This window comes from Ctenopharyngodon idella, chromosome 6 (genome assembly GCF_019924925.1).
Source record: "Ctenopharyngodon idella isolate HZGC_01 chromosome 6, HZGC01, whole genome shotgun sequence".
NCBI lineage: Eukaryota > Metazoa > Chordata > Actinopteri > Cypriniformes > Xenocyprididae > Ctenopharyngodon > Ctenopharyngodon idella.
Window position 1 is genome coordinate 28,637,389 of NC_067225.1, and position 12,879 is coordinate 28,650,267.

Genomic DNA, 12,879 nt, shown 5'->3' on the forward strand with positions numbered 1-12,879 from the left:
AAAAAGTCAGAATTACTCAAAGGCGACAGAAGGGTTAATAGTTTTTGTCTGTCTGTTTATCTAACTAGCGAGATATAGCCTAAAGTGACGTTGTTTATTATTTACTTCTGAATTTTGCGCACATAAACCGTTCGTATTTGCTGCGGTTACGTAGTCACCTGCTCTAGAAAAGGTAAGTTTGACTCCAACATAAAGATTATTAAAACAGCAATTTGAACAAACAAATAAGTAACGTTATGTAAAGGGATTATGTTGAGAATGTGAAAAAGCTCTCGGTTTGAAGGGCTATATTTTGTACGTAACTACGTACGTCCACAAGATGGCGCACCGTGGCTGGACAGTAGCCGTCTCGGTCTACCTCATCTTTCTATAAACAACCCGAAACGACGTCGAGAGGTGGAGCCGCCGCGCTGACAACTGTCAAAAGACCCTTCCTGATAAGACGAGCTCTTCCGTCCTCACAGCATCTTGTCGTATCGCTTTCGAATCCGTTATAAGCCACATAGCTGAAGCGAGTATACCGTTTGTTCTGAGTATACGACGTATCTTTCGCTGTTCCGTTATTGTAGAGCCGTTTCGGACGAGCGGTTCTCACTTTGGCAGGTTTTGACAGGCTGCATGTCTTCCTGGAGACCCACTGAGAAGGTGAGACTACAACGAGTGTGCATGAACGCTAACTTACATTTTCAAAAGCATCGTTTGCGTGCTTATGTGACTAGTCATGCCATGCTGTACGTGCTGTAGAAATGATGCTGAGGGAGCATTTCAGAGAAATGTGCTACAAACGCGCTGGTAAATACACGTATTTCTATGCAAAGCTGTTTAGCTACATAATGTGTAGTTGAATTCTCATTTGGGAACTCTGTTTATAATTATTCATCAAAGAACTATGTGCTATTCCGTCCAAGAAAACATTTAATTGGCATCCACGTCAAGGAAGAGAAACGGAATGACCCCGTTTTACCAAGAAACCTTCCTTTGTGGTTGAAATTGGCGCACATATCAAGAGAACCGCCAAAGTCTCGCAAAGTAAGAATGGAAACTCACTTTGCCCTCTTCTGTGTACACCAGATCATTACCACAGTATATAACGGGATGTTTGTGTTTGCATGGTTACTCGTGTTAGTTAATGTTATATATATATATATATATATATATATATAAAAACTAGTGCATAATCATAAATGTATAATTTAATATAATATTTGTTGTTGGCTATAACATAAAAAAAAATATTATTGTCCTTGTTAATCATGTGTTAATCATGTATAATAAAAAAATAAAAATAAAAAAACAAGAAACAAATGAGAGAATAATGAACAGCTGAACTGTTGCAAGTTTAAAATAGCCGTTTGAGGGATTATTAGCTAAAGACAAGGATTTAGTTTTAAAGCATTGGGTGTGTTGCATCAAACAGCTTGAAAATGTCTGAATTTACTTCAGTTCTAATGAATAATTTCTATTTTGCATGACTGAAAGCATCTATTTCTCCATTCAAATGTATAAGTTCTGGCAGAGATACTGATGTATTTGGATTGCCTTATAAACTTGGTTATGTAGTACTTTACATGCTGTCTCACCTTAGTGTTTCCTCCAACATTGGTCACTGAGTAGTTTGTTAGTGTGCAGGCATGTTTTTAATGCTGCTTGAGAGTATTAGCTCAATCAAGATTAAGGATTTGTATGGGGAAAAGAATAGGTGCTTTCATTAAAAATCATAAATGCTGTATTAAAAGTAGCACCGAATGAGTGTTTGTGTTTCTTCATCCACACAGAAGTGTGGATTCCTAGCTAATTAAAGTTTAAGTGCAGTCTGTTGAGATTATCCACAATTATCCAACTATAGGGACTTAATATAACTGATTGAAGGGGAACTGGAGGACCTTGGTTTGGGAATTTGCTCCACGTGCTCTCCTTCAGATAATCTGCTGCTAAAAGCTCCGTCACCATGCACGGGATGAGCCTGAGATTAGGAATTACACAAAGATCAGTATCAGAATGCACTGAAACTGCAGTGAGAACCTGTGGAATATTAAATGTCACATTTATTGTGATGTTTTTCATTTTGGTCATTTGATTCACAGTGTTTTATTGTTTTCTTGTGAGTCAGTAAGGTGTTTGCTAATGAGTAAATGTAATAATAAAGAGGGAACATTTAATGCAAACGGGATGACCTAATGCATCTAGGGACCTAAATATGAGCAGTTGTACTACAAATCATAGTGATGTTTGAGTTCTCAGTCACCATTAACAATTTAAAACACTTTTTACCCAATCTGTAAATTTGTGTTTTCTACAGAGATGTCAAGGAGAAGCTCAAGGTTAGTGAAAGGGCCGTCCTTTCCTGATGATGACGCTGCCAGCACTAGTTCCACTGGATCCACTGGCCATGTCTCTTACAAAGAGAGCCCAACCAGGTGTGTTTGTATGTGCTGGAGGCAGACCGCAGTACATCAGATACATAGTTTGCATGTGCGTTTACGGTAGTGAAACTGATACCGATGCTTTCCTGCAGGATCTTCAAGAAGAGGTCAGGTCGCAAGAGCACAGGCAGTGTTTCCCGCAATTCTAGTCGTGCGAGCAGCGTGAGTCAGATACAGACTGGGCCTCGCAGTGACCTCACTGCCACGGAGAATGAGAATGGTTAGTATCTGCACACACAGAATCTGCAATATGTTTATATACTGTATATACAAATATACATATATGCATGTATTAATATTAATAGAATATGTATTATAATATGGATATGGATATTATATACGATATATTAAAATAAATAGATTTTTGAGATATATAATCTCAAAAATCTATTTATTCTACATAATACATAGTTATTCTATATAAATGTATATATAATCTACATATATGTACAGTATCATATCTTATTCATATATAAAATGTTTCATATAACATATAATTTTTATATATATATACATGTAAATAAATATATGTAAAATCTAACATGTTTATTAACTTACTATAAATAATATATTAATAAAAATGTATGTATGTATATATATATATATAGAGAGAGAGAGAGAGAGAGAGAGAGAATATATAACAAATACAAAACCGATTCCAAAAAAGTTGGGACACTGTACAAATTGTGAATAAAAAAGGAATGCAATAATTTACAAATCTCATAAACTTATATTTTATTCACAATAGAATGTAGATAACATATCAAATGTTGAAAGTGAGAAATTTTGAAATGTCATGCCAAATATTGGCTCATTTTGGATTTCATGAGAGCTACACATTCCAAAAAAGTTGGGACAGGTAGCAATAAGAGGCCGGAAAAGTTAAATGTACATATAAGGAACAGCTGGAGGACCAATTTGCAACTTATTAGGTCGATTGGCAACATGATTGGGTATAAAAAGAGCCTCTCAGAGTGGCAGTGTCTCTCAGAAGTCAAGATGGGCAGAGGATCACCAATTCCCCCAATGCTGCGGCGAAAAATAGTGGAGCAATATCAGAAAGGATTTTCTCAGAGAAAAATTGCAAAGAGTTTGAAGTTATCATCATCTACAGTGCATAATATCATCCAAAGATTCAGAGAATCTGGAACAATCTCTGTGCGTAAGGGTCAAGGCCGGAAAACCATACTGGATGCCCGTGATCTTCGAGCCCTTAGACAGCACTGCATCACATACAGGAATGCTACTGTAATGGAAATCACAACATGGGCTCAGGAATACTTCCAGAAAACATTGTCGGTGAACACAATCCACCGTGCCGTTCGCCGTTGCCGGCTAAAACTCTATAGGTCAAAAAAGAAGCCATATCTAAACATGATTCAGAAGCGCAGGCGTTTTCTCTGGGCCAAGGCTCATTTAAAATGGATTGTGGCAAAGTGGAAAACTGTTCTGTGGTCAGACGAATCAAAATTTGAAGTTCTTTTTGGAAAACTGGGATGCCATGTCATCCGGACTAAAGAGGACAAGGACAACCCAAGTTGTTATCAGCGCTCAGTTCAGAAGCCTGCATCTCTGATGGTATGGGGTTGCATGAGTGCGTGTGGCATGGGCAGCTTACACATCTGGAAAGGCACCATCAATGCTGAAAGGTATATCCAAGTTCTAGAACAACATATGCTCCCATCCAGACGTCGTCTCTTTCAGGGAAGACCTTGCATTTTCCAACATGACAATGCCAGACCACATACTGCATCAATTACAACATCATGGCTGCATAGAAGAAGGATCCGGGTACTGAAATGGCCAGCCTGCAGTCCAGATCTTTCACCCATAGAAAACATTTGGCGCATCATAAAGAAGAAGATGCGACAAAGAAGACCTAAGACAGTTGAGCAACTAGAAGCCTGTATTAGACAAGAATGGGACAACATTCCTATTCCTAAACTTGAGCAACTTGTCTCCTCAGTCCCCAGACGTTTGCAGACTGTTATAAAAAGAAGAGGGGATGCCACACAGTGGTAAACATGGCCTTGTCCCAACTTTTTTGAGATGTGTTGATGCCATGAAATTTAAAATCAACTTATTTTTCCCTTAAAATGATACATTTTCTCAGTTTAAACATTTGATATGTCATTTATGTTGTATTCTGAATAAAATATTGAAATTTGAAACTTCCACATCATTGCATTCCTTTTTTATTCACAATTTGTACAGTGTCCCAACTTTTTTGAAATCGGGTTTGTATATAATAAATATATGTTTGTTATTTTATAGTTACATAATGTAATTATTTTTATATGTGCATTGTCTCTGGGTTTCAGGCATGCCTGTTGCTGCTCAAGGATTCTCCTCTGGATATTCCTCGGCTGAGGAGCATTATGAACAACCCATAAAATCAAACCCTAGTAAGTGTGCATGAACAATTTTATAATTATAAAATGGCTGGTTGGTTGGGTGAGCTGGTCCTTTTTTCATTTGTCAAGCAAAGAGCACTGTAAAAAATTCTACTATTTATTTTTCCTTTTCTCCAGGTTCTACCCAGTCTGTAGCTGAACCAGACTTTGCCATGTGGGACGTGTTTCGCTCTCCAGGTATTACATGTATAAACCCTCCCTTCACCCACTAACATGAACAATCAGTCTTTTTCTGCTGCAGTGGTCATGTGCTTGTGTGTGTTTCAGCTCAAGCTCTGGTTATGTTGTACTGGTGGCTGGGCACTGCATGGTATAGCCTCACCTCGCGACTGTCTCTGATCAATGTGTTTCTGCTCAGCAGGTACAATGTTGTAATTACAAATGTGTGACCTTATTTAATAACTTAATAATAATAAAAAAAGGAACATTTATTTTAACGCATGGTTATCTATCCTCTGTCTTTCTCTGTAGATGCACAGCAGATATGAGAAAGGCTATCCTACTGGTTCTCCTTCTCATCTTTCTCATTTTTGGTGAGACAGCTGATGGACACTCTCATAAAATATCGAAAAAAAAACCTATGTATTTCAAGATAACACGAGAACCTTTAGACTACGTACTAGGGGTGTGACGAGACAGGTAGCTCACGAGATTGAGTTCACGAGATTTTTAAACAGTATTTTTGCAGAAATCCTCAATGTCGAAATACATGACTAGAAAAATAGTCTGCAGGTGCATTTGAAATGTTTTAACTAATCATCTTGTAATGAATGTCATTTCAGTTCTGCTTTCTGAGTATGAATTATCATATGCAGTAAAAGACAACAATACTCAAGCACTGTAAAAGGTTTTGCCACAAACTCAACTGACTGGCTTCTCTCCTGTCCTGTATGATTTCATATAAGTCTCTTCAGTCCTTAGAACTGAATGCGCGCTCGCGTTTTACTTTCGCTTTCTATTTCGCAATCGTGCGTACTCTGTGAATAGGGAGCGGCGGTGATGATCACGCATTCATTACAAGATATTTATCATACGCTTAGGCTCTGTTGTGCAACGAATCCTCCGCCATGGTCTTGTCAGTCATCTCGTCACTTACTCTCGTCATGTGATCAGTGAACTCCTAATCCTGCTGCACTACGTACGACTCTGCATCTCGTGTTGGATGAGCTGGATGGGATTGAAGTAACCGTTATCCAACAGAATTAAATGTTTATTTCTATAAAAAGCAAAACGACAGTGGAGGCGTAATGTAAATGTAACGGTGGCACATTCTATCCTAATTTCACACTCACACTCTTTAAAGGCAATATCACAAGACAACTTTTCACCTCGTCACATTTAATCTTTTAATCTCATGGCACAAGCTCTCGTCACACCCCTACTACATACATGTAGCTGTAATAAAAACTACTTATGCATGTGTTCATGCCTGATAATTTCTCGTAGAGTAATCAAGAAACATTAATAAGCAATTACCTGTTGCAGGAATATGGTACTGGTCCCCGTTTGCTTCTCGTTCTCCCCCTCGTGATGTTGTTTCCAGGACTCCACCTGTTAAACACACAGATGTACCTGTGAAAGCAGCTTTTGATGTGAGTAGAACATCTCCAATTCATTTAGTCCTCAAAAAGGTTCTGTTTCATAATGCTCAGTTATTGCATCTTTCTCTTAAATGTATTATTATTTTAGTAAATGCAATTTTTGCTGTTTTAGCACCAACTCCAACATGCCAGCCTGTCTAACTTGAAGGATGAAATCGCCAGCTTGCACGAAAGGGAGGTGAACCTGATGGTAATTATAATATATTTACAATCATTTTGTCAGTGTCTGTTAAAGAGGAAGTGTCAAGTAACCTATATTTATATACACTAAACAGATTGTTTCAAAGCAGCTTACAGTAGTAAACAGGAAAATAATGATTAGTGATGCAAACAGAATTACATTCTGCAGTAAAGCAGCTCTAAAAAAGACAAAAGAAACCCTAACCATTATTCAGTTGAAGTCAGTTGGGTGTTGATTCAGTTCAGTTCAATAACTGTGTAAAGTTCATCAATTATGAAATTAAGCCCTATAGAAAACAGTGATGTCATCCTCCAGCTCAATTCAGTTCAAGTTTACTTCTCATCCAATAGTGTCAGCGCATCAAATCAATAATATTGACGAATATTAAGTGTATTAACTAAGCAAGCCAAAGGCAACAGTGACAAGGAACCCAAACTCCATCAGGTGACAGAAATGGTGCAAAAACAAAAGATATGTCCCAATTTCTTTCTCTTTGACTATCTATTTTCTCAGAAAGACATCGAACTGCTGAAGAAGGAGAGCGCAAGACAGAAGGACAAATCTGAGGTGACGAAACAAAACATTCTTAACAATTATATAATTTCCATTGACATTAAAACGTCACCCATCTTCCTTTCTACATCCTGTTTCTTCTGTCATAGCAACAAAGCACTAAACAGGAAATGATGTCATCCACCTAATTTGTGTATTTGCATGCTTGTCTCCTAGATGTTGCAAACCGATCTGAGGTCTATGAATGATCAAATGAGGAAGTTAGTGCCTTTTAAGCTTTTCAATTTTGTGGATGTCTTTGTTTCGTCTTCTTTTGCATGTTGCATCATTATTTGATCCATTGATGACATTATGTTGAATGTTCCCTAGTGTTAAGTCTGAGCATGGGCAGCAGATTTCTGACCTGAAGTCCAGTCTCTCAAATCTTCAGTCAGCTCAAGATCTCCTCAAGGAAAGAGTTGATTCACATGACACTCTCAATACCAATGTAAGGACACATGTTTTTAACTTGTTTAAATTCAGCGGCAAGATTTACCTTTGACTTGATTGCAAATTGCATTTAGTTATTAATACATTTTTCCTGTCATTTCTTCTGCAGCTGAGAGCAGAGCTATCCGATTGGCTAATAAAACACCTGAAAGATCCCAGCTCGTTGGAATCAACCATAGTGCTCCGTCCTGAGCTGCAGAGGGCGCTAGAGGATCTGGAGAAACGGATACTAGAGAAACTAGTGCATGAGAAAGCAAGCAGCAGGGATGTCTGGAGGACTGTGGGAGAGACGCTGGAACAGGAAGGAGCTGGAGCCGCCACTATCCAAGTATGTGTCTAAGAGAGAAGAAATTCAGACATTTTTAGTGCAGTCTGAAGTTTACACAAGGATCATGATGCCTTTTAATGGGTGTTTTTTTATGCATAACAGGATGTGAAAGAAATCGTCCACAGGGCAATTAGTATGTACAGGGCGGATGGGATCGGATTGGCGGACTATGCCTTGGAATCTTCTGGTACAAATTTCCTGCTTGAGAACTTGTTTATTGAGTATATTATACTTTCAAATTATATATTTTTTATATATATACAAATATACACACATGCACTACTGTCCAAACACTACTGTTGGGTTTAATGTCTAATGTTTTTAAAAGAGCTCACCAAGGCTGAATTTAATAAAAATAAAAGAGAAAAAAAATTAAAACTTAAAATAATGTTTTTCTATTTTAATATATTTCAAAATGTAATTTATTTCTATTCATTTTTTTATTATTCATATATATTTATATACACTACCAATCAAAAGCTTGGTTTCACAGATTTTTTTTTTAAACAAACTTTTTTCTAAAGATACTTTAATTCAGCAAGGATGCATTAAAACGATCAAAAGTGACAGTAAAAAAAAATAATATGATGTTATAAAATATTTCTATTTCAAATAAATGTTTTTCTTTTAAACTTTGTTCATCAAAGAATCCTGAAAAGAGTGTTTCACAGTTTCCACCTAAATATTAAGTAGCAGAACTGTTTTCAACATTGATAATAATAAGAAATGTTTCTTGAGAAGCAAATCAACATATTAGAATGATTTCTGAAGGATCATGTGACACTGAAGACTTGAGTAATGATGCTGAAAATTCAGCTTTTTATCACAGGAGTAAATGAAAAGTTATTTTAAATGGTAATAATTCCAATATTATTGTTTTTACTGTATTTTTGATCAAATGAATGCAGCCTTGGTGAGCAGAAGAAACTTCTTTCAAGAACATTCAAAAATCTTCACTGTTCTGTACAAGTCTCAGTGTGTGTGTTTGTGTAGGTGCCAGCGTGTTAAACACTCGTTGCTCCGAGACATATAAGACCAGATCTGCGTGTCTGAGTTTATTCGGCGTTCCTCTCTGGTATCATTCAGAAAGCCCTCGTACTGTTATACAGGTAACCCACAAACACTCAAATCACACAAACACTGTCCACCTTCAGTTTAACACATCTGAGTGTCTCAGCTTCTTTGTGTGTGTTGTAGCCGGAGCTGTATCCTGGGAAGTGTTGGGCATTCCGAGGCTCCCAGGGTTTCCTGGTGATCGCACTGTCTTACCCAGTAAAAATCACCCACGTCACACTCGAACACCTTCCCAAAGAGCTCTCGCCAACGGGACGCATTGACAGCGCTCCTAAGGATTTTGCTGTCTATGTGAGTTGATTTTCCAATGTTTTTTTCTTCTTCTTCATAACAGTGATAAAACAACAGCATTGAAATTCCTTGCCTGTCCTGTGTTCAGGGTATGTCTAATGAGACTGAAGACGGAAAGTTGCTTGGGACATTCATGTACGACCAGGATGGAGAGCCCATTCAGACATTCATGCTTCCGGTGAGTCAAAAATAAAGTATTTATCATCATCACAAGTCTTCTCCATTTTGGCTGTATTTTTGTTAAAAAATTAATGGCATGGTGTAATATGTCATGTGTTGCTGTTCATCTGAGGTTGTATATAACTAATTAATTAATTAATTTACCTGCCAAGGACCAGATGATTTTTTATTGTCCTGATAAGTAACCATAGAATACAAAAGTGTGTACTTTCTTTTTCACATGACTGTATGTGGGACAATATACTACCCTAGCGAAATCCACATTTTAATCACTTTTTACTGCACCAGTGTTTTTTTTATGAACCATTAAACTTAGCATATATGACAATGAACACTGAGACGCCTATTGCGCCATCAGCCCATTTCACAGCGCAGTTTCTCAGCCGTCACAGAGAATTCGTTAAAGAGGACATAAGGCCTTGAAATAAGACATACTGCCCAAATGAAAGCAAAATTTTGAGCACTTTTTACTGTATCAGTCTTTTTTTATGGACCCTTAAAGTTGGCAATTAGGACAATGCGCACAGCCATATTGCGCCATCAGCCCATTTCACGACCTGGTTTCTCTGTCATCACAGAGAATTCGTTGAAGTGGACATAAGGCCTTGAAAAATGACATACTGCACTAACGAAAGCCCAATTTTGAGCACTTTTTACTGTATCAGTCTTTTTTTTTATGGACCCTTAAACTTGACAAATAGGACAATGCACACAGCCATATTGTGCCATCAGCCCAATTCACAGCACCGTTTCTCAGCCGTCACAAAGAATTTGTTAAAGAGGACATAAGGCCTTGAAAAATGACATACTGCCCTAACGAAAGCCAAATTTTGAGCACTTTTTACTGTATCAGTCTTTTTTTATGGACCCTTAAACTTGGCAATTAGGACAATGCACACAGCCATATTGCGCCATCAGCCCATTTCACGGCGTGGTTTCTCTGAAATCACAGAGAATTCGTTGAAGTGGACATAAGGCCTTGAAATATGACGTACTGCACTAATGAAAGCCCAATTTTGAGCACTTTTTACTGTATCAGTCTTTTTTTTATGGACCCTTAAACTTGACAAATAGGACAATGCACACAGCCATATTGCGCCATCAGCTCATTTCACAGCACGGTTTCTCAGCCGTCACAGAGAATTTGTTGAATAATATTAGGGGTATACTGCCTTAAAGAAAGCCAAAATATGAGCAAATAGATGTTTATTAATTCATGCGCATCCATGCTCTCATTTTCTTCATAGTAAAATGGCAGTGACGCACAAAGGAAATAGGTTATAGTATACAAAAACTGGAAATTATAACGTGAGCATGCAAAACATGAAAAGTTTCTCATGTGCACGCAGTAGTTTCTCTTAGAGTATGATCTAGATATTTTTTTGTGAAATTCATCCTAACATTCTTCCTGTTTTGTGGTCTGTAGGAAGCCTCAGACATCTATAGCATGGCAGAGCTGAGAGTCTTAAGCAACTGGGGTCACCTGGAATACACCTGTGTGTATCGCTTCAGAGTTCATGGAGAACCTTCACTCGCCTGAGAGTGGAAGAGGGTCTGAAATCATTCGCTCTCTTCAGTTTTGGATTACTTTATGCAAAAAAATGTAAAGCTCAAATGCACTGGATTCGTAAAGACAGAATCAGACAGCTTCCTAATGTACAAATACCAAAAAGCGCACATGAACGTTTGACTGATATCAGAATGTAGATTGTTTGCCCTCTTGAAAAAAATCTCAGTTTGCATTCCTCAAACATTATTTTTCAGGCAAGTGCTGATTGGACATTTTATTTTAGTTGTTTATACAGTTTTGAATTAACTGTTGAGATTTATTTATTTTTTTATGTAGGAAGGCCAGGCTTAAAGGGATAGTTCACCCAAAAATTAAAATTCTGTCATCATTTACTCGCCCTCAAGTTGTTCCAAACCTGTATAAAAAAAAGAGATTTTGAAAAACGTAGGTAACCAAAGAGTTGATGGACCCTGTCGACTTCCATAGTATGGAAAAAAATACTATGAGGACCATCAACTGTTTGGTTACACACATTCTTCAAAATATCATCTTTTGTGTTCAGCAGAAGATAGAAACTCATACAGGTTTGGAACAACTTGAGGGTGAGTAAATGATGACAGACTTTTCATTTTTGGGTGAACTATCCCTTTAAGTTATGTGTAACAGTAAATATGGTTTATGAAGCCGAATGAAGGACAAAAAGTGTCATGCTTAGCTAGAATTACTATAAAGCAGCATTTGTGTTGTTTTGCTTATCCTCAGTATTGTGTAATGATAGGTGGTTCTGAAATGTGTTTATTCACATCATCGTCGAACCATATACCTCTGAAGAAGCTTGTAATAGTTGTTTAGTTATGTCTTTATGTAACAATGCTGTTTCCTTTGAGCAGCAGTTCTGATTGCACTCTTCCGCCCTGGGTGATGAGTACACATGGGTACTAGAACTGTCAGATGGTGTACGTCTCCTCTGCGGGACGGGGGAGGTGTGGAGTCAAACTCAGGTTTCGGATTTTCAAACCAAAGTGCTCTTGAACGTCACTTTCTTGTCCTCTGTGTATATATGTGCTTGATGATGCAGTTTTTGCGGTGCGTTCTCGAAGACATACTTAAAATTCCTTAAAGGTATAAATATGTGCATTGTTTTATTTGATTTATTTTATTTTGGCATCCTTCTACATTTCTCATCAAGCTTAATAGAGCTCTGATGTTAATTTGGCAAAGTTTACATGAAGTTTCTGTCACATTATTTGATATTATTTTGTAAGAAAAATGATTTTTTTTTTTAAAATAAATTTGAGATGGTACATAATATGGTGTGAATGCAATGCATGCGTTCAAGAGTTGCACACGAGAGAAATTTTCATGCACATCTGCATGTGCAGCACTTCATTTATTAATTCATGGCTAAATAGCCAGATCATTTGCATGGTTTTACACAGGCAATTCAGCAACATATTTTAGACGTTGACCTATTTTAATTTGACTTCAAATTCTTCCTGCCATGGAGGCAGTTTTTTTGTTTTTGACCCTCCAAGTTTGATTAAATGATCAAAATATGAGGAAAATGTTTTATATTGTTTAAATATGTTAAATATGAAGAAAAACAAAACACTAAACTTGGTTAATGTATTTATCTGACAAATTTATATATATATAGTATACCTCAGTCACATACAGCAGTATATAATGCTAATAATTTCATCCACATTTCACATAAGTTGTTTTGTCTGTCCATTCCCTTGTGTGGACACATCTATACAAATCCAAAACAATGGGAGGAATTCAGTTTCATTTATCCATGACTGACCAGAGAATTTCACCACACCCTCACAAATGTTTTGTTGAGAGGCCAACACTTCACCACTACACTGCCGG

General features: G+C 37.3%; 1 protein-coding gene across 2 annotated transcripts; it reads left to right on the plus strand.

Annotated features, from left to right (window-relative positions):
- Nucleotides 1-377: 377 nt before the first annotated feature.
- Nucleotides 378-12,313, plus strand: sun2 (Sad1 and UNC84 domain containing 2). 2 transcript variants are annotated; one of them, XM_051896697.1, is made up of 18 exons: nucleotides 378-645; nucleotides 2,300-2,417; nucleotides 2,516-2,643; nucleotides 4,745-4,828; nucleotides 4,955-5,014; nucleotides 5,105-5,198; nucleotides 5,309-5,370; nucleotides 6,323-6,429; nucleotides 6,551-6,628; nucleotides 7,133-7,186; nucleotides 7,349-7,392; nucleotides 7,502-7,619; nucleotides 7,731-7,949; nucleotides 8,052-8,136; nucleotides 8,943-9,058; nucleotides 9,147-9,314; nucleotides 9,403-9,492; nucleotides 10,925-12,313. In XM_051896697.1, the coding sequence occupies exons 2-18, from the start codon at nucleotides 2,302-2,304 to the stop codon at nucleotides 10,952-10,954; spliced, it is 1,653 nt and encodes a 550-aa protein (XP_051752657.1). In that variant the 5' UTR covers nucleotides 378-645; nucleotides 2,300-2,301; the 3' UTR covers nucleotides 10,955-12,313. The 2 variants fall into 2 exon arrangements, with proteins under 2 accessions (XP_051752657.1, XP_051752656.1); XM_051896696.1 differs by having other exon boundaries at nucleotides 380-645; nucleotides 10,921-12,313.
- The last annotated feature ends 566 nt before the right edge of the window (nucleotides 12,314-12,879 follow it).